General features: G+C 38.0%; 1 protein-coding gene across 3 annotated transcripts in view; it reads left to right on the top strand.

The window, feature by feature from the left end:
• Positions 1-545: 545 nt before the first annotated feature.
• The window catches only part of HCFC2 (host cell factor C2), a 77098-nt gene continuing 54775 nt past the window's right edge, over positions 546-22868 (top strand). Inside the window, exons 1-7 of one of the 3 annotated variants that reach the window (XM_070600744.1) lie at positions 546-1146; positions 2612-2760; positions 3935-4095; positions 14922-15130; positions 15900-15984; positions 17453-17559; positions 17668-17856. In XM_070600744.1, the coding sequence (XP_070456845.1) occupies positions 984-1146; positions 2612-2760; positions 3935-4095; positions 14922-15130; positions 15900-15984; positions 17453-17559; positions 17668-17856 (1063 nt within the window). In that variant the 5' untranslated portion in view covers positions 546-983. The remainder of the gene's footprint in view (positions 1147-2611; positions 2761-3934; positions 4096-14921; positions 15131-15899; positions 15985-17452; positions 17560-17667; positions 17857-22868) is intronic. The other 2 variants (XM_070600743.1, XM_070600745.1) reach the window with 2 other exon arrangements.

The raw sequence follows: 22868 nt of genomic DNA on the forward strand, positions 1-22868 counted from the left end.
GCCTTAATACATTTACGAATGACTATGACTAGAGGCAGTATCGCATAATGGTTAGGGGTAGGGGATTCTGGAATCAGAAGCCCTGCGTTTGAATTCTGGTCTCAGTCCTTTTCTGCTGTGTGCCCATGGGAGAATGACTTTACTTCTCTGTGCCTTATTTCCCCACCCACGAAAGACAGATAAGAGTACCCAGTTCACTGAATTGTTGGGAGGATCACACGAATTAATTAATACATAGAAGGGAAGTAGGACAGCGCTTGTCAACGGAAGACCTTCAAATATTAGCTAGCAATAAAACAGAAATCTATATATAATCTTCCACCTGCTTAAACAAAACAAAACAGAAAACCCTTCGCGGCTCACCGTTCCTAAACTTCTTGGCCTGGCACGCCCCCCCCAAAACCTGATCTGCCTGATGTGCCTTTGCAGGCTTAGCTGCGACCTTCCGTGCGGCGTTCCGAGCCACAGGCGGCGCGGCGTGGAGTGGTCCAGCCTGCCTCCCTCCCGCGTTTGCCGGCCTCCCGACGCTGCGGTGCCCGGGGCGCGCCCGTCCCCGCGCTCCGGCACTCCGAGCCTCCACACGGGCTTTTCTCCGTCTGCATCGTCATTGTTTCCAGGGTCTGACTCGCCCGCACATCCTAGATGCTCAATTAAAGCATCCCTAAAGGAAAACGCTGCACCTTCTCTCGCAAAGACAAAACGGGGGCCTCTGAGTGGGCAGGGGAGACTTGGTGGGTAGGCAATGTCCTTCCACCCTAAAACCCATTGTCCCGGGGGCCCGGGCCGGTCACATCGCCCGGAGGTGGGGGCGGGGCTCCCCCGAGGCCTCCAGCCTTGCCCCGGGCGCCGCGGTCATGTGACCTTCCCCCCCCCCCGCCCCCCGCCCCGGCGCACAGCTGGAGGCGGGGCCCCGCCCTCCCCCGGGAGCGGCGGCGCCCGAGCGGGCGCGGTGTATTGTGGGCAGAGGGGCGGGGGTTGGGAAGATGGCGGCTCCCAGCCTCCTCAACTGGAGGCGGGTTTCCTCCTTCACGGGGCCGGTCCCCCGCGCCCGGCACGGACACCGGGCCGTGGCCATCCGGGAGCTGATGATCATCTTTGGCGGGGGCAACGAGGGCATCGCGGACGAGCTGCACGTCTACAACACGGGTAGGCGCGGCGGCCTCTGTTCGGCCCCGCCTGCGGGAGCCGCGGAGGGGGAGGGGAGGCGAGGCGGCGGCCGCGGCCCTGACAGCTGTCACCGCCGGGTCACTGCCTCCTCGGGCCGGCGGCGGGAGCGCGGCTCGGCCGGGCGGCCGCGGTCCGACGGTGTGGCGGGCGGCGGCTCCGTTTCCCCGGGGCCCGCGGGGCGGAACCGGCCCCGAGCGGGGCGCGCCGGCCGTCGGGCAGGCGGTCCGAGCCCCCCCGCGCCGCCGCAGCCCTGTTGGCAGACGGAGGCGAGAGAGACCGCTTCCACCGGCCTGGGCCTCTTCCCCAAGTCTCGCCCGCTCCGGGGCTCCGAGATCCCTCCCCTGTCAAACACTTAAAACAACTCCAAACCGAAGCTCCTCCGGGCCTTTCCCGTCTTCGCCTTCCTTCCTTAAGGAGAAGAGAACCTGGGGGGCGGGGGGTGAGGAGGGGAACAAGAGGCCTTCTGGTACTCTCATTCCCAGTACAGCCCAGGATCTGGCAGGTGCCAGGCCAGACTTTTGCCCCGTGGTAGCCCTCTTAGCCGGCGGGGAAGTGCTTCGTGGTGAGCCGGACGCCTGTCTCTGCATAGTCGGGTGTGTGTCCCCAAACTCCGCCGGGCAGCGCGGGGACAGAGGACTGTCGCCTTGAGCACCGCTGCAAATCACAGGTGCCCCTGGGCGGGGAGGCCCTGCCTTTGAGTACCTCCGAGGGATGGCAACGAGGTTGGAATTTCATTTTCCCCACTTGTAAATGCGCCAGCTATCATGAGAAAGCTGTTCCCTTGTTGTAAGGCTAGTTGCTGGATTTGGGGTCTATGTCATGATCACTAACTTTTCCTTGACTTTGACCAACCTGCTTAATCATAGTGGACATTTAACGGTTAATAAAATAGTGGAGTAGGGGACATTTTATTTTTTTCACCCTCTCCCCCTCCTGGCACCCCAGCATATAAAGTTAAAAAGTAATTTGACCATTTGGTATGGTGTAAAACCCCTAGTTTTGGAATAAGTTAGACCTAGTTTGAATTTTGCCCTGCCCGTAGCCCAGGATCAGTGCTAAAGTTACTAAACCTAAGTGTCAGATCTTCACTTGTGAAATGAGGACGATGATACTTACCAAGCAAGGTTTTTGTAAGAATTAAAGGATATAGGTCAGGGTTTTTCAAGAGCAGCACTCTTGACCTTTTGAACCAGAGAATTATTTGTTGTAGGGGGCTGCACTGCACGTTGTAAGATGTTTGGCAGCGTCTCTAGCTCTACCCACTAGTTGCCAGTAACACCCCCCTTACTCTCGTTATGATAACGAAAAGTTTTTAGTTTGCCCTTGGGGGGGCGAAATCATCCCCCATTAAGAACCACTGATTAGATGATACATATAAAGTGCATATTCATAGTCTGCGGTGACTGTTGATTATAATTTATTTTAATTTTATTTTGGCAACTAGTTACAAATCAGTGGTTCCTACCAGCTGTTAGAGGAGACATCCCTCCAGGCTGCGCTGCCCATGGATTTGTCTGTGATGGTACCAGAATATTAGTCTTTGGGGGAATGGTTGAATATGGAAGATACAGCAATGAGTTATATGAGTTACAAGTAAGTCTGTTTCAAATTTTTTATCTCAATCTGAAGCTTTATTAGTGATATTGGTCATACTTCTTAGAAAGATTGCAAAGCATTTCATTAACATACTTAAAATAGTGTGAGGTTCACATTTTATAGTTTCAAAGAAAATGTCTCCACCTCACTAAAAAGCCAACGTTTCTAATGTAAGTCTTTTTTCAATACCCACTGCCACATTTGTTACATTAGGATTTCTGTTAGTATCGATTGTACATGTTATGTGTTTAGGCTTTTGTATCTCAGTGGTTGTTCTTCAACTTTAGCCTGCAATAGAAGCCTGGCGAGAGCTTATGAAAACAGATTGCCGGGGCCTGCCCCTAGTTTCTGAAGCAGTGTTGTGTGTAGTGGGTCTCCACCATTTGCTTTCCTACCAACTTCCCACCTGCTGCTGCTGGTCCCCGGACCATAGTTTGAAAACGTCTACCTTAGTTATAGAAATTGTTACCCTCACACTAATAATCTTCCCCCCCCCCGCCCCCCCGCGGCAATACATACATAAGAGAGGTAACAGTTTCCTATATCCTTTCTAAATTTGACTCTCTACTAAACCAGACTCGGAGCCCTCTGTGACAGCCCTAGTTGAATTTTCCTCCTGAACTGTGCATATCTTCCCAGTTCTGTGATCATGAGGGCATCTGGTAATTGGCAGATATAGGTGGATTATACCTATTTATAAGCAACTCATTTCAAAAATAGTTTTAGATAAAGAAAGAATTCATAGTCGGAGAATGAGTTTTGGAGTTTGGTTTGATAAATGATCTTTCTGCTTATTTAAAGGTTAAAATATATACCATTCATGGATTACCTAATTTCAGAAAATAAGAATACATAAATTACATTAATATTAAAGCTATACGTGATACTTAATTTTTCATTTGGAAAATATTTTGGAACTGTTAATATTTATTATTATAAACTTAGTTTTCCATTGTGGAAATCTGTGAATAAGGAAGACTAGACTGAGTTTTTATTGGAACATTTATTTTAATTCCAGAAGTTATCTGCTTACTTGTCATTTTTCCCAAAAGTAGATTATTGGAGCCTTCTGATTGGATTCGGATTAAAATGTATTGGTATGATGTTACCCTACTGATGATATAAGAATGCTTTCCTTATTTTGTCTGAGTGTATTTATTCTCTTTTTTAGGCAAGTCGTTGGTTATGGAAAAAAGTGAAACCCCATCCCCCTTCTTCTGGTTTACCTCCTTGTCCTCGGCTTGGACATAGCTTCTCTTTATATGGTAACAAATGCTATTTGTTTGGTGGCCTGGCAAATGAAAGTGAAGATTCAAACAATAATGTTCCCAGGTATGTGGACTCTTTCAGACCAAATTCTTATTTTATGATTTAGATTAAGAACATTTAATTGCTTCCATCTTTAGTTATTAAGAGGGAAGAAACTTAGCCTTTTGCATTTAAACCTAACAATGAACAAATTTGTATGCATTTGTGTTTTCCTTAGTCCCTGGAGTATATATATATCTGTTTTCAGGACTCTGCCTTTTCTAATCAGAAACCATCTTATTAAATTGATGTTAATATACCTGCTTGTAGCAATACGTTTGTATATATTGAGCCATAACGTATTTTAGTTAAGTCATAAATGATAATGAAAAGCAACTAATGGTTACTTTTCACATTAGGTTTCTCTGGGAATTTGGTGACAACAGTCTGACTATAAAATGAAGGCCATCATTTTCATTTTTCATACAGGAAGCTGTTAGAGTGGTTCACACAAGCAAATACTTTTTGAACTAATCCCCTCTTCCTTTGTTGAAACAGAATTAATCACTACCTCTTTTCTTTTCACATAGCGTTTTGATCACGTTGTCGTTATAGCACTCAGGGTTTGGAGATTTAGAGTCCAAAGGGCTGTTTTCTGATACACTGATTACCATGTGTGTCCTTTAGTGGAAGTAATCTAAGCCTGTTTTCCTTCACTGTGAAATGGGAGGGATTAAATACCTACCTTACAGTGTCATTGTGATGGCTAAATAAAATCGTTGGCATAATTTTCAAAGCACTTTCTAATTGCTATCAGCATTTAGTCCAATAGTTGTCATCACCATGATAGTGTGTCCTTTTACCTACATTCAATGGATGTTAGAGTCTTAGCTTTTTTTCCCCCAAAAAACTTTTAAGAATAAGATATACTAAAACATCATGGAAAATTTGGAAACTGGAGAAAAGGAAAAAAAATTATCCTACCACACTAATCCAGATACTTTTACTTTTAGTACATATCTTTTTTCGTTTTTCCGTTAAACAGATTGTTTCAATACAAAGTTCTAAAAATTCAAGAAATTAGAAAGAATGTAAAGTTCTTTCTCACGGCATCACTGACCTCCAACATAGGCAAACACATAATTCAATTTGATATGCATCTTTTGGGTCCTTTTTCATGTAACACATTGTATTAGTCAGTTTTCGTTAGATTGTTATATATAATGGGAAAGCTGCTCAAATTTGTGCTGCTTGAGGGAGCATTAGATACATGTGATGCTTTTTAAAGCCTCTGATGAAAGCTAGCACGTTCATTTCTGTTCACATTCCATTGGTCGAAGGAAGCCGTACTGCCAGGCCCTGAATCAGTGGTCCAGGAATGGATGTTCTGCTTCCCAGGAGAGGAGAGCTGGGAACATTAATCCGATCCTCTGCCCAGACATGTATTTTCGTTTATGCAAGTGGGATTTTTCTTTTTGCTTTGTGACTTAGGATGTTTACTTGTTTTTGTTGTTTTTTTTTCCTTTAACAATATGTCTTGGAGATCTTTTCATGGCAGTAAATATAGGTTGAACTTAATTTTTTTCCAAGGCTGAAAAGTAGTCTGAATTATACAAATTATTTAACCATTCCCCTACTGGACATTTAAATATTTCCTTTTTTTTTTTTTTTTTTGCTGTTACAGCATTTGCATGTGTATAAATATTTTTGTAGGATTGACACTTCTAAGTGGAATTAGGGAGGTCAAAGGTTATTTACATTTAAGTCTGTTAGGTACTCCTGAATCAACCTCCACAGAGATGGAACCATTTTGTATTCCTAATAACAGTGTATGAGAGTGCCTGTACCCTTGGCAATACTGAATTGTCTTACACTTCTTAGTTTTTGCCAAATAGGTGAAATACATTTCATGGATTTATTTTGATTTTTTTTTAAACTAAGAATGAGCTTGATTAACTGTGCTTATTAGATATTTGCAATTCCTTTTCTGAAATTGTTCATGTCCTTGTTCGTTTTTCTGTTTTAAAAAATAAAGTATAAATTATATGCCATAAAATTCATTCTTTTTATATGTACAATACAATGATTTTTCGTAAATTTACAGTTTTGTGTAACCATGACCACAGTCCAGTTTTAGAACACTTCTATCACTCCACAAAGAAACTGCTTACTCATTTGCAGTCAGTCCTCATTCCCATTCCGATCCCCAGGCAACCATTAATCTGCTTTTCATCTCCATAGACTATCCATTTCTGGACATTTCATGGAAATGTGATTTTCTGTATTTGTCTTCTTTCTCTTTGCATAATGTTTTTGAAGTTCAACCATGTTCTAGCATGTATCAAATGTTTCTTCCTTTTTATTACTGTATAGTACTCCATTGTATGAACATACCACATTTTGTTTATTCATTCATCAGTTGATGGACATTTGGATTATTTCCACTTTTTGCCTTTTATGAATAATCTGGCTGTGAACATTTGCATACAAGTCTTTGGACATGTATTCATTTCTCTTGATTAGGTATCTAGCAGTAGAGTTGCTGGGTCATATGGTAAATTTATGTTTAACTTCCTAAGAACTACTAAACTGTTTTCCAAAGTGACTGTAGTGTTTTATATCCCCTCCAACAATATATGAGGGTTGTAATTTCTCCATATCCTTGCTAACACTTGTTATTGTCTGTCTTTTTGATTGTTGCCAACCAAGTGGGTATAAGGTGGTATCTCATTGTGGTTTTAATTTGCATTTCCTGAATGACCAAAGATGTTGAGCATCTTTTCATGAGCTCTTTAGCCATTCATATATCTTCTTTGGTGAAATTTCTATTTAGGTCTTTGTCCTTTTTTTTTTTTTGAGGATTTGCTGATGAGATTTATTTTCTTATTTATTTGTTTATTTCTTATTGTGATAACATTGATGTATAACATTATATAAATTTCAGGTGTACATCATTTTATTTCAGTTTCTGTGTAGATTACATCATGTTCACCACCCAAAGACTGATTGCAATCCATCACCACACACATGTGCCCAATCACCCCTTTCACCCTCCTTCCTCCCCCCTTCCCCTCTGGTAACTACCAATCCAATCTCTGTCTCTATGGGTTTGTTTGTTGTTATTTTTATCTTCTATTTATGAGTGAGATTATGTGGTATTTGACTTTCTCCCTCTGACTTATTTCGCTTAGCTGAATACTCTCCAGGTCCATCTGTGTTGTCATAAATGGCAAGATTTCATCCTTTTTTATGGCTGAGTAGTGTTCCATTGTATATATATACCACATCTTTATCTATTCACCCCTTGATGGGCACCTAGATTGCTTCCAAGTCTTGGTTATTGTGAATAATGCTGCAGTAAACATAGGGGTGCATATATCTTTACACATTTGTGTTTTCATGGTCTTTAGATAAATACCCAGCAGTGGAATAGCTGGATTGTACGGTAGTTCTATTCTTAATTTTTTAAGGAATCTCCATACTGTTTTCCAATGTGGCTGTACCAGTTTGCATTCCTGCCAGCAGTGTATGAGAGTTCCCTTTTCTCCACATCCTCTCCAACACTTATTTCCTGTCTTGTTAATTATAGCCATTCTGACAGGTGTGAGGTGATAGCTCATTATAGTTTTGATTTACATTCCCCTGATAATTAGTAATGTTGAACATCCTTTCACATACCTGTGGCCATCTGTACATCTTCTTTGGAGAAATGTTTGTTCAGATCTTTTGCCCATTTTTTAATTGAGTTGTTAGGTTTTTTGGTTGTTGAAATGTATGAATTCTTTATATATTTTAGATATTAACCCCTTATCAGACGTATAGTTTGTAAATATCTTCTCCCAATCATTAGGTTGTCTTTTCATTTTGTTGATGGTTTCCTTTGCTGTGCAGAAGCTTTTTAGTTTGGTGTAGTCACATTTGTTTATTTTTTCCTTGTTTCCCTTGCCTGGTCAGACATGGTACTTGAAAATATGCTGCTAAGACCAGTGTTGAAAAGCGTGCTACCTGTGTTTTCTTCTAGAAGTTACATGGTTTTAGGTCTTGCATTCAAGTGTTTAATCCATTTTGAGTTAATTTTTGTGTATGGTGTAAGATAATAGTCTACTTTCATTCTTTTGCATGTGGCTGTCCAATTTTCCCAACACCATTTATGGAAGAGACTTTCCTTTCTCCATTGTATGTTCTTGGCTGCCTTGTTGAAAATTAGCTGTCCGTAGATGTGTGGGTTTATTTCTGGGCTCTTGATTCTGTTCTTTGATCTCTGTGTCTGTTTCTGTGTCAGTACCATGCTGTTTCCATTACTATAGCTTTGTAGTATATTTTGAAACCAGGGTGTGTGATACCTTCAGCTTTGTTCTTTTTTCTCAGGATTCCCTTCACTACTATCTGGGGTCTTTTTTTGTTCCATATAAATTTTAGGATTCTTTATTCTACTTCTGTGAAAAACGTTGTTGGAACTTTGATAGAGATTGCATTGAATCTGTAGATTGCTTTAGGAAGTATGGACATTTTAGTTAGGTTAATTCTTCCAATCCAAGAGCTCAGAATATCTTTCCATTTCTTTGTGTCTTCTTCAGTTTCTTTCAACAGTGTTTTATGGTTTTCAGTGTACAGGTCTTTCACCTCTTTGGTTAAGTTTATTTCTAGGGATTTTATTCTTTTTGTTGCAATTGTAAATGAGATTATACTCTTAATTTCTCTTTCTGCTACTTCGTTGTTAGTGTGTCCATGTTTAAATTAAGTTGTTTGTATTCTTATTATTGAGTTGTAAGAGTTCTTTATATTCTGGATACAAGTTTGTTTTTTTAAAAATCAAAAATGGGACTGGCAAATATTTTCTTCTGGTCTGTAGCTTGTCTTTTCATTTTCTTAATGGTATCTTTTGAGGCACAGAGTTTTTAATTTTGATAAGTTAAATTTATCAATTTTTCTTTTACAGATCATGCTTTTAGTGTTATATTTAAGAAGTCTTTGGGGCTGGCCCAGTCGCGTAGCAGTTAAGTGCACATGTTCCACTTCAGTGGCCCAGGGTTCGCCGGTTTGCATCCCGGGTGCGGACATGGCACCGCTTGGCAAGCCATGCTGTGGTAGGCGTACCACATGTAAAGCAGAGGAAGATGGGCACAGATGTGAGCTCAGGGCCAGTCTTCCTCAGCAAAAAGAGGAGGATTGGCCGCAGCAGTTAGCTCAGGGCTAATCTTCCTCAAAAAAAACCTCTTAGATTATATCAAGGTTGTGAAGATTTATTCCTGTGTCTTCTTCTAAAAGTTTTATAGATTTAGCTCTTACATTTATATCTATGATTCATTTAGAGTTAATTTTTAATGCCTGGGGTAAAGTCAGTGTCTAAATTCATCTTTTTACATATGGATATCCAGTTGTCCCAACACCGTTTGTTGAAAAGACAGTCCTTTTCCTATTGACGTCTTTGTTGCAAATCAATTGACCATAAATGTAAGGGTTTAATTCTGGGCTCTCAGTTCTGTTCCATTCATCTATAGGTCTAGCCTTATCTCAGTACCACACTGTCTTGATTACTATAGATTTGTAGTAAGTTTTTAAATCGGAAGATGTAAGTTCTCAAATTTTGTTATTCTTTTTCAAGAGTGTTTTGGCTATTCTGGGTCCTTTGCATTTCTATGTAAATTTTAGGGTCAGCTTTCCAATTTTTGCAAAAAGTTCTCCTGGGATTTTGATAGGGATTGTGATGAATATATAGATCAGTTTGTGGAGAATTGGTATGTTGTTAATATTGAGTCTTCCGGTCCATGAACATGGAATGGGTTTCCATTTATTTAGGTCCTCTTTAATTTTTCTCAGCAATATTTTGAGGTTTTCAGTGTAGAAGTTTTCTCTTGTTTTGTTAAATTTATTCATAATTTTTTATTCTTTTTGATGACATCATGAATAGATTTGGTTTCTTAATTTCATTTTTAGATTGTTCATTGCTATTACATATACAGTTATCCTCTGTATATTGATCTTGTATCCTGTGACCTTGCTGAATTCGTTTATTTCTAATTGTATTTTCATAGATTTCAGTTTTTCTTTCTATTATTGATTCTTGGCGGTTCTTTATATATTTTGTTTCATATGTTCCAAATATTTTTTCCAAGTCTTCTGTTTGCCTTTTTTTTAAAGGGTTTTCTTTTCTTTTTTTTCTTTTTTGAGGACGATTAGCCCTGAACTAACATCTGCAGCGAGTCCTCCTCTTTCTGCTGAGGAAGACTGGCCCTGAGTCACATCCATGCCCATCTTCCTCTACTTTATATTTGGGACACCTGCCACAGCGTGGCTTGCCAAGCAGTGCCATGTCAGCACCCAAGATCCAAACCAGCAAACCCCAGGCCGTCGAAGCAGAACGTGCACACTTAACCGCTTCGCCACCAGCCCGGCCACTAAAGGGTTTTCATTTTTGTTTTATCAAGTTTGACAGTATTTTCTTTTATGGTTTTCTGGTTTTGTATCTTGCTTAGGAAGACTCCTATCCCGAAAATTATAAAAATAATTTTTCTATATTTTCTTCCAGTACATTCACAGCGTTTTTTTTTATGTTTAAAACATTAATATATTTGGAATGTATTTTTGTGACTGGTGTGAGGCTTTTTACTTTGTCTTCCTAGTGGATTTCCAATTCTCCCACTGCCATTTATTAATTAAGCCATGTTTTTTCCTGTTGATTTGAAGTCCCATATCTGTCACACCTTAATCCTCATATAAATGGATCTTTTTTCTAGGCTCTCTAGACCAGGGGTTACAAACTACACTCTGTGGTCCAAATTTGGCCTGCTGTCTGTTTTTGTTAATAAAGTTTTATTGGAACACATCCATGCCCATTCATTTACATCTTGTCTCTAGCTGCATTCATATTAAAACAGCAGAGTTGAGTAGCTGTGACAGACTTTATGGCCTGCAAAGCCTAAAATATTTACTTTCTGACACTTTACAGAAAAAATTTGTCAACTCTTGTTCTAGACTCTATTCTATTTCATTAATATATTTACTTTTCTATCATTAATGGTGATGTTTGCTGTAGATTTCTACTATAGTATATGCTTTTGATTGGATTAAGGAAGTTTTCCTAAATTTCTAGTTTGCCAATTAGTTTTTTCCTCTCCTTTTCACCAAAAATGTATGTTGAGGTAGTTCTAATTCATTTCAGGTGTGGAAATGAGCTTACCATTTCTTCCCTTTAATCCATTAATTTTGTGAGTTGTATTATTAGTTTCTGAAATATGAGCCACCTTTTTATTCCTAGTTAACCCCACTTTATTGTGCTACAGTGTTCTTTTCATACTTTGCTGAATTCACTTTGCTAACATTTATTTGTACTATCAAGTGTCGTTATGATTTTGCCTATATTGTTTTTTGGGGAGTAGGGTGCTATTCTAATCTCATTTGAATATCAAGATTATGTTACCCCTGGGAACATAATCAGAGCTCTGTTCTGAGGTTATGGGCAGCTCTCCATCTTTTATTGTGCTTAAATAATATCATTTCTTGAGTATTTAGTAGAAATTTTCCATAATTGTCTGGGATTGGTATAGTTTAGGGAGGGATTTTTGACTGCCTTTTCTATATCTCTTATAGCTATTGATCTATTTAGATTTTCTACCTTTTCTTGAATCCTTTTGATAATTTATGTTTCTCTTGAAAAATCGCTCATTTTATCTAAATTTTTTAATTTACTGATAAAAATTATAAGGCAATTCTCTATATCTTTAAAATCTCTATCTATAGTTACATCTCTTTTCTCATTTCTAAATGTATGTGTTGTCTTTTCTTCTAATCACACTTGCTGGTGGTTTGTTATTTTATTGGTGTTTTTGGAGAACCAATTTTTAGTTCTATTAATGGTCTATGTTTCTTTTTCATTTATTTTCTTTAACTCTTCCATTTCTTTAAGTTTTGTCCTTTTTTCTAACTTCTTTTAAACTTCTAATAGTTTAAATGCTTTTTTTAACCTTTTTTTCTAACTTCTAATAATTTGAATACCTATTAGTTCATTTATTTTCAGTGTTGTTTCCTAATAAATGCTACACATTTTCCTCTGGTTACAGCTTTAGCCATATGCCATAGGTTTTGCTATATAGTGCTCTTAGTGTCATTAATTTCTATTTTCTCTTTAATCCCAAAGTGATTTGACATAATTTTTTTAAATTTCCAGATACAAAGTTTTGTCGTTGTTGCTAATGTCTAGTTTTATTATATTGTGGTCAAAAAAATGTTCTATGAGTTTTCTCCTTTTTGGAGATTTCTTTGTGGTCTGTTTCACAGTCGATTTTTGTCATTATTCCAGAAGTGTTCATAAATATTGTGAGTTCTTGATTGTTTGAGTACAAGTTTCTTTATTAAATCAGTGTTTTAAATTATCATTCAAAGCTTTTTTATTTTGTGGGTCTAGGTCATTTCTACTTCTGAATGACGTTAAAAATCTCCCAGTGTGATTGTGAATTTGTGTTTTGTTCCTTGTATATCTAATTTTCAACCTATGTGTGTTGTTTTGTTGTAGATTTATCTTTTGTAAATAGGGCTAACAGTTAACCAATATGAACTGGTATAGCATACTGGCTGGGGTCCATTCTGATCTATTTAAGTCTATGCCATATCAGTTGTTAAATAGTTTTAATATCATCCTTGCTTTTAATAGCTTATATTTGGATTCAGAGTTCTTTTGTTTCCCCTGCACACCTCCTGCCCCCAAGGGACTTTGTCTTATAATAGGGAAGTTTTTCCTGCCCTTGTATTTTATGTCTTCCATCTACTCTGCTTGTGGTTGCTCCCTTCACCTCCTTTTTTCTGCCTTGGCTAGATTTTTAAAAATTGTGATGAGGTTGAACATTTGTGTGTGTATGTGTTTGTATATCTGTGTCTGTGTGTGTCTACACGTTTATGTAATTTTTATTTCCTGTTCTGTGAACTGTCAGCTTATATCCTTTTATCTGTGTCTGTTGTGTGATTAGTCATTATCTTGATTTTGTAGGAGCTCTTTTACATTAAGAAAATTTGATCTTTTTCTGTGATGTGTACCAAATCTTTTTGTTTGTCTTTTTTCTTTTGACATTGTTTATAGTGTTGTTTTTTCCTAACCATTTTACTACGGGCTTTTCCATAGACTATACTTATTTTTCCTTTTTTTCTTAACTTTTTCTTGATTTATTGTTTTTCTTTGCTTCTTTTTTTTTTTTTTTAAGGAAGATGAGCCCTGAGCTAGCTGCTGCCAATCCTCCTCTTTTTGCTGAGGAAGACTGGCCCTGAGCTCACATCCGTGCCCATCTTCCTCTATTTTATATGTGGGACGCCTACCACAGCATGGCTTGCCACACGGTGCCATGTCCGCACCCGGGATCCGAACCGGTGAACCCCAGGCTGCTGAAGCAGAACATGCACACTTAACCACTGCACCACCAGGCCGGCCCCTCTTTGATTCTTCTTTCCTTCTAATGATTTGAAAGTTATACGTGCTAATTCTGTGCTTCACTTAGTTGTTCGGAAATTATCACACACAGTTAAACTGAAAATGTCTTGTCATCTTTGGTAATAGATTACTATCTTTAGTTTTAGCCTTCTTTTGCTTACCTCCTTTTTCCATATGTTCCATATATTCTTGAGTCTTATTCCAGACGACAATAATGTTAAATTAATTTTTTGGTCAGGCTTTCTTAGTGAGTATTTAGACCTCACAACCACTATTATCAACATCAATTTAAATATAATTGTAAATTACTGGTTTCTTTGTGCTACCATTTCTCTTATTCAGTGCATTCTTTCTTGGATTTCTTTTTATTTTTCGTAGGTGACATCTAGAATCATTTTTTCCCAAAATAATTATATGGCTAAATTTGAAGTTTTGTATGTCCTAAAATGTTTTAATTTTGCCCTCATACTTCAGTAGAAATTTGATAGGCAATAGATTCCTATTAAAGTCACTTTGCTTGAAACATTGAAAACATCCATGTCACAGATGAGAAGTTTAATGCCAGTTTCTAGAGTAAAAAAGCTATGTAGGACACTGCTATGACATTATATAGTGAGAACTTAGAGAGAAAAAGAAAGTTGCAAAGCAACATTTGTAGTATCTTTGTTTATACATATGTGGATATCCATAGAGAGAGAGGTCTAAAGGGGTATTTATAAAGTATTATCAATAGTGATTGTTCTGGTTATTTAGCACCATGTAATAAATTGCCCCAAAAGTTAGTGCTACAAAATAACTTTTATTATGCGGGTGGATTCTGTGCATCAAGAATTCAGACAGGACACAGCAGTGATGGCTAGGCCCTCAGATGGAAAGGCTTGAGTAGTCACTCTCACGTCTCATGCCTCAAATGGGATGGCTGAAGGATGGACTCAACGGGGACTGTCATCCTACCTGCTTACATATGGCCTCTCCAGTTGGTGGTTTTGTGATAATTGGACTTACCTGGTAGTTCAGGATTCCAAGAGCAAGTGTTCTGTAGTGAAACTGCATTGGCCTTCTGTAACTGACCCTTGGAACTCACATAGTATCATTTCATCACACTCTATTAGTTGAGGCAGTCATAAGCCTGCCCAGAATCAAGGGAGGGGGACATAGATCCTACCTTCTGATGGGAAGAGTGTCAGAGATTTTGCGGCTATGTTTTGAAACCATCATGGTGGTTGTCATGGATAAGAGTGTTGGCTAAATGATGGCAGGAATTTTTTTAATCTCTCTGTTCACTACTGATCTCCAGAAGAGTGCCTGGTACCCAGTAGTGTTTGATAAATATGTGTTGAATGAATGAGATGGGGTTTCTGCTCTCTTATTGCCTTTCTGGACTCTATGAATTTTTCACAGTAAGCATAGATTATCCTTATAAATAGAAACAAAAAAGCAAATAAAAGGTATATATTATGTTAATGTTTTCATTTCTTTCATGATATCCTAGATATTTAAATGATTTCTATGAGTTAGAGCTACAGCATGGTTCTGGTGTTGTGGGTTGGAGCATTCCAGCGACTAAAGGGACTGTGCCTTCTCCAAGAGAATCCCACACAGCTGTTATATATTGCAAAAAAGATTCTGGAAGTCCTAAAATGTATGTTTTTGGTGGAATGTGTGGTTCTCGCCTGGATGACCTATGGCAACTTGACTTAGGTAAGCTTAACTTAACTCAGGAATCAGTTATGCTTGATAAAAGGCAAATATAAAAGTTGCTTTGAAAAAAATTTTTGATGACAGTATTTACTGAGTTACACACTTATATTTATGAATAGCACTTGTAGCCAGCCCCAGGGGCAGCCGAGGTGTAACGTGAATGGTTGCTGATCGATCGGGTTGAACAAATAAATGTTTAATTTATGACAGTAACTCTCCTGTGCTCCCTGTAAGTAGGGTCACCATATGTCCTGGCTTGTCTGGGATGGTCTTGGTTTATGCGTAGTCTTCTGTGTAGTTATCAATAGTAACCCCTTTCAGTCTGTAAGGTGTCCCAGTTGGGGATGATCAAATTTATATGGTTATTCTATCTACAGGAAATGTAGCAGTAGTAATGTTATTGCTGGTCAGTGAAAAACCCTTGGGTAGCTCTCTTTAAAGGCATCCTAAGAATAAATGATTAGAGGGTAGATGTGCCTCTCACTTTTGACTATCTTCCATACAATGTGCTCTTACTTAAAATTCCTAATCTGGTCTTAATTCACCTCTCCCTTACAAATACTAACATTCAAGTATAAATAGATTTCTGTGAATTGGCAATTATGTCAGCTGGAAATGTTTATTTTAAGATGAAATTAAGTAATTATTTTGAAATATTTTTGCTTTGCTTTGGTTAAGTCCTTTTTTGTTTTATTTTGTAAGATTCTGCAAGTTGAGGTAATTGGCTGTTATTAGATCAAGTTGCTAATACACTTATTTTTACTTTTAGAAACTATGTCATGGTCAAAACCAGAAACTAAAGGGACAGTGCCACTTCCACGAAGCCTTCACACAGCCAGTGTTATAGGAAACAAGTATGATTTTTTGTTTGTTTTTTGTTTTTACTTTTTTTTTTTTTAAACCAACTTAAGAAAGATACAAGAGTGATGCAACTAGTTTCTTGGAAATAGATTACTAGATTTAATAACATTTGACTGTGCTTACTGAAGCTAACGTAATATGCCTGTGGAAGCTAAAATAGTTAATGTGCCATTTTCTCATCATGCTGCTTCTTGTACTCCTTTATGTTCCTTACAATGCCTTGCACAGAGTAGGTATTACATAAGTGTAAGGCAGTGTTGTCAAACTGATTTGTCCTCCGTCCACAGGTTTGACCTACCTAACTCAGTGTTTCTTTTTACACATTTTTGGTAGTGCCTGATTTGTGCTCAGGTGTATTCTCAGTGTGTATGCTCAATGATTGTACTTTGGGTGGAGTTATGATTAGAATACAGACTCTGTAATCAGATTGCCTGAATTCAAGTCTCAGTTTCAGTACTTGTCCTGGATGACCTGGGGCAAGGAATCTTAATCTGTTTGTACCTCAATTTCCTCAAGTATACAATGTGGATAATGGTGAAACCTGCTTCACCAGGTTGTCATAAGGATTAAAAGGACTAACACATACCAGATGCTTAGAATAGCATCTAGTACATAGAGAACACTCCATAAAGGTTAGCTATTACTGTCTTCTGTGCAGCACTGGGCCAGGATTAGGAGTACTGTTTAAATAGAATTGAACTGTTGACTTGTGTAGGGACTTTACCTTAAAAGTAATGTTTTAGGAAACAACTAGTTGTAATTTAGAACCTTATTAGTTCTTTTTAAAAAATAACCGTAAACAAAATCTAGTAAGATACATGTTTTTTCCAACAGCAGAACACTTTTATAAAATTTGGTTTTCCATTGGAACTCTAATATATAAAATAGATTAAAAGTAGGGCTTCTCTGGTTGGCATGAGGTCACCTGGGCCATAAACTCTGCCTGGTGAGCCTTTCTCCTTCAGCAGCCATTAGGCATGTCTCAGGAACGCCTAGGGCCCTGGGGAACATAGTTTAAAATTTTTTATTGGAGTGATATCAGTGACCAAAGTTATATGAAACTTAATCCTCTTTGGTTACTATATGTATGCAATTCTCAATTTGATTTTGGATGTCATAGATCATTTGAATTATCTTTCTGACTGAGGTACCCTTAGTATATTACATATAATATTGATTTTCACATCTGTTGTAATTGAAATACTCCCCACTTTAACTTGCCAGCGAGAAATTATTTTGATTCTGTGTTGCTTCATAAAATTGTAAAATCTTGAAAGAAGTGCACTTTATTCATTATCTTATTCCTATTATCTATTTCTGAAAGTGATAAGTGAATGAATAGTCCTGAGGCTTTGGGTTAACAAGTAAGAAATTTAAGTGTATTCTTAGCAATTTAAATCTAAAAAGTGAAAGCTTTAGGGAAAAAATCAACTACTTTATATTTTCTTTTTTGTTGTTTAGGATGTACATTTTTGGTGGATGGGTTCCACATAAGGGGGAAAATATTGAGACTTCACCTCATGATTGTGAATGGAGATGTACCAGTTCATTTTCTTACCTAAATCTCGGTGAGTCTTTTAAGACTTATTATTGAAATAAAATTTATTAATAAAAATTTTTGTTATTTTGTTGTTTAAGAACAATAGATTAGTTATAGATATTTCGCGTATCTTTAGATACAGCAGAGTGGACCACCCTAGTATCAGATTCTCAGGAAGATAAAAAAAATTCAAGACCGAGACCAAGAGCTGGACACTGTGCTGTTGCAATTGGCACTCGATTGTATTTTTGGAGTGGAAGAGATGGCTACAAAAAAGCATTGAATAGCCAAGTTTGCTGCAAGGATCTTTGGTATCTTGATACTGGTAGGTAAGAGTATTTAACAAGTGCAATTATTCCGTTAGGTAAATACTCGAATGATGTCTGTCTTTTGAGACTTAGTGTAAATGTCACTGCCTCTCTTTCCATAATTAAAAATGAATGAAAGAAATAATATATGTCAATACTTTCCACTCCGGGGGAGTTTCTTAATTTCCCTCTCCTTGAGTGTAGACTGGATTTAGTGACTCCATTCCAAAGAACAGAGTATAGAAAGGGGAAAATAGTAGCTTTACACTGGAGAAACCTGGCAAATGCCACCTTAATCAAGTAATCAAGGTTAATATCACTAGTGACAAGCTATGTTGAAATCTTTTATCCCCGCCTCCCATATCATGTGGTAAGAAGAAACTTCCCCTCTATGGTACTCTTCCCTCAAATCCATAACCCCTCTCTGTGAGAATTCAGACAAACCCAAACTGAGGGACATTCTAGACATTCTACAGAATATGGGAACAGTACTCTTCAAAAGTTTCAAAGTGGTGAAAAACAAGGAAAGACTGAGGAATAGTCACAAATTGGAGGAGACTAAGGAAACATGATGACTAAATGCAAGGGGGTACCCTAGATTGGATCCTGGAACAAAAGCGACATTAACTGACAAACTAGTGGAGTGAAATCTGAGTAGTCTGTAGTTTGGTTAATAGTATTACTCCAATGTTAATTTCTTAGTTTTAACAAATGTGTTAGCGTTAAGGGAAACTGAGTAAAGGTAAATGGGAACTCTTTGCAATTTTTCTATAAATCTAAAATTATTCCAAAATAAAAAGATTTTTTTAAAAAGTATTATAACACCAAAAAATATTAAAATATGGAACTCATCCATGTTTCCATAAATATTTATTGGTTGACATCTGTGAAACAGCAGTTGCTCCAAATGCTGAGAATATAGCAGTGAACAAGACTGATAATATCCCTGCTGTCAAAGAACTTATATCCTAAGAGAGTGTGAGGGCAAGAGGATAACGGGCAATAATCAACCAAATTAACAAAATAAGTCCACTTTCTGGTAAGCATGGATAGACAGTAAGATAGAACACTGAGATAGTGAGAGGAGGTACTGGGAATGGCCGGGGGTGGCTCCTTCAGAATGGGTAGTCAGAAAAGGATGAGATGGCATTTGGGATGTAATCCGCGTGGTGAGAAGACGCCATCCATGTACAAACACTGCAGGAAGAGTGAACAGCAGGTAGAAGGGCCCTGAGATAGGAATACGTGGCATGTTTGGGAGTAGATTTGAGTGGAGTAACAGAGGAGAGGGTAGAAATGGAGGTTAGAGAGATGACCATGGGACAGCTCATGTAGGGCTTGAACATCACGGTAGAGCTTAAATTGTTTTAAAAGCACAATGCTAAGTTATTTATGATTGAAGGAGAGACATGTCATGATCTGATGTACATTTTGGAATGGTCGCTGCAGTTATGACAACAGGAAATTGTAAGGGCAAGTGTGCACACAGGGAGACAAGTTAGGAGGCTTGTGCAGTAGTCAGAGGTCTTAGACTACAGCGGTGACAGTGGAGACGGGGAGGAATGGGTAAATTCGGGATGTATTTTGGAGTTCTTGTTGACAGAACTGGCTAATGAATTAGGTGCAGCAGATGACAGAAAGAGGAATGGAGGATGAGGTTTTTAGCTTGAATAATTTGGTGGTATTTCCATTTACTGAGATGGGGAAGACTGAGAAGAAAACAGGCTTGTGGAGAAAATTAAGAGTGCCATTTAGACCATGTCAAGTTTGAGTTAAGGAGATCAAGTAGGCAGTTGAGTGAATGAAGAAGTCCGGAGGCCAGTAGAGAAATCAGATCTGGAGATGTAATATGTGTTGTTATATGGGAAAAGCAGATTACAAAATATACTTATGACTTCCAGTTTTTTGAGTTTTGTTTTGTTTTGGGGAGGAAGATTGGCCCTGAGCTAGCTTCTGTTGCCAGTCTTCCTCTGTTTGCTTGAGGAAGATTGTCCCTGAGCTAACATCTGTGCCAGTCTTCCTCTATTTTGTATGTGCGATGCCGTCACAGCATGGCTTGACGAGCCATGTGTAGGTCCTTCCCTGGGATCCAAACCCACAAACCCCAAAAACCCTTTGGTCTGCCAAAGTGGAGCACACAACCACTACGCCACCCAGCCAGCCCCTCCAGTTTTTTTTTTAAGTGTATAAACAGAAAAATCTGGAGGGGTACACTGTGTACCAAAGTATTATCTAAAAGGAGAGAGTATACATTTCTTAAAAGTTTTTCTCCCTATCTGTATTTTCTACAGTAGCATGCATTGCTTTTGTAATGTAAAAACAGTTTAATTTTAAAATTAAGATAATTGAAAAAATAATAAATGGAACAACTAAGAAACTAAATGCTTTCTGTGGAAGAAGCACATAATAGCAAGTAGGAAAGAAATACAGAAAATTCACCTTACTGATTCATCTTTGAAACTGAGAATTATTAACTGAAGTCCAAGGATAAGCTTCGGTCTCTGAGATTGAAAGAAAAATCGATGTGTATAAATTTTTCTTGGTAGCAAGTATGTCACTTTAAGCAGATTCTCTAAGGGATCTGTGACTTTTAAAAGGTTAAAAATCATTAGCTCTGAATGGTCAGTTTTTCCATAAACCTTTCCAAAAAAGGCTTTAGTCACCAATGTCTATCTAAAAGTAATCATGGCCACAATCATAAGGGCAAAATTTAGATTTTGCTGTTCAACTTGGTAGGTTGGCATCAATTTGGGAGGGAGAAGGAGGGGATAATGAGGGCTCTTCATCTTGCCTTTTTTCACTTTTATTAAACTTTGTACATTTAGTAACATTTAAAAGAGTAATATAAGTCCATAAGGTTTTTTATGAAAAGTAGCAGCAGTTTTTTGCTCCTACCTTCCTCCCATTTCCCTTGCTTCACCAGCATCTTCTTTCAGCTCTGTTAAACAATTCTTTTGGTATTTACTTTCATATCTCCATATAATGTGAATATGTTGTCGCTTTGATTTTTTTCAGCTTAGGCATAATATGCTCACTTTCTACTATGGAAGTTAAGGATTTATCACTTCTTCCCACCATTCCTTACCTCGCTCCTATGCACCTTTTCTACCCCTATTCTCTCAGTATGATTACACATAATGTTGTTAGATAAGTATTCAGTATTACATTATGACTATATAATTCACGTTACATTATGACTATATAAACACTATTCACAGGTGAGCCATGTAGAATATTTTGCATACCTTCCTTGCACACTTTTTTTATTTGCTATGGATTAATAATTGTCACTTTTGTTTGTTTGGTTTAAATTTGTATGTATTTACCACCAATTCCATCCATACGCTCTACTGGTTGTTTAAATCTTCTCTCATATGGTTAGATGCATCAGATGTTCTGTCAGATTTCATCGTCTTGAAGAAATTTCTCCTGCTCCAATCTGGGATGTTGCCCTCCACAAATCTAGCACAGCTGTCATCTTGGAGTCTCCCTTCATCATCTTCCGGGGGATATCTTTTGCCTCTCACCTGTGCTGGATTCCCTATTTCCTGAATCCCATATTTTTCCCTTTCTTGGTTTACTTCCTCATTTTTTGTGGAACACATCCCAGGGAAATGGTGCATAGGTGATAAATTTATTTTGAGATCTTGCATTCTTTCAAAATATGTTCCATCTTCCTTCCCACTTAGTTGAAAGTTTGCATGGGAGTCATTGCCCTTCAGAATTTTGAAAGCATTGTTATATTGTATTCAAGCTTATGGTGTTTTTGTTGAGAAAACCAAACCACTTCTGATTTTTGGTCCTCTTAGATGTGACTGTCCCCCTCACCCCTCATAGATTTTCGGATTTTTTTCTTTGTCCCCTCTGTTCTTAAATTTCATGATAATGTGCCTGTTGTGTGTCTATTTTTAATCCATTGTGTTGAGTACTCAGTGGGCCCTTTCAGTCTGGAAACTCATGTTCTTCAGTTCTGGGAATTTTCTTGATTTATTTCATTGATTAGCACCCTTACATTTTCTCTATTCTCTCTTCATGTAACTTCTACTATGTGGGTGGTGTACCTCCTGGACTTGTGTTCTTCTCTGCTTTTGTTCAGGTGTGGGTTGCCTTACTTTGAGAAACATAAGTAAACTGGATTGTGAATAGGATATCGGAGGAATTTACATGTAATTCAACTATTACATGAATAGTTGAAGGAACTAGGCTTAATCATCCTCTAAAACAGGGTCTTCATATTTTTTCTGTAAAGGCCCAGATAGTAAATATTTTAGGCTTTGTGTGCCGTATGGTCCCTGTTATGATTATTCAACTCTGCTATTGTAGCATGAAAGCAGTCATAGACAATATATGAACAAATGAGCATAACTGTGTTTCATTAAAACTTTATTTACAAAAACAGGCACAGACTAGATCTGGCTCATGAGCCGTAGTTTGCTGAACCCTACTCTAAAAGATACAAAGAGATAGACATTAGACTTGTTCTATAAGGATTAAATTATAGCTTACAGATTTTAACTCACTAGAAGAATAAATTTTCTTGTATAACCATTGAAAGATGGAATATACAGTTTAGGAATTGTGAGTTCTCTGATTTGATAGGTAAACAAAAAGAGGACAAGGATATTGTGGAAATAATCTCAGGTCCTTTTTTCCAATTCTAAGAGTCCATGCTTATTATTTATTTTGGAAATGTTGGTAATATTTTATACCAAAGTAACTACCTTTTTTGGGAAGTGTAAGTTTTGATAAGAGGGTATTAACTTCGAAGAAGTTATATTTTTCCAAAATATCATGTCCAAATCATCTTTGCTAACATTAACAGTATTTCAAACATGTGTGCCGTTGGCTAAAATTGGCTTTTAAATATATAAAAACTTATGAGGAAGGTAAAATGATGCAGCTATAACTGTATAATACTTGGTTTTCCCCCCACTTCTAGGATTAAACATCTTTTCTGAATCTGATGACTCAGATAGCTTGGAATTACATTGCAGATTTATTTGTATAAGGAATTAAATAAATAAATAGA

The sequence above is a fragment of the Equus przewalskii genome, chromosome 29 (assembly GCF_037783145.1).
Source record: "Equus przewalskii isolate Varuska chromosome 29, EquPr2, whole genome shotgun sequence".
Classification (NCBI taxonomy): Eukaryota; Metazoa; Chordata; class Mammalia; order Perissodactyla; family Equidae; genus Equus; species Equus przewalskii.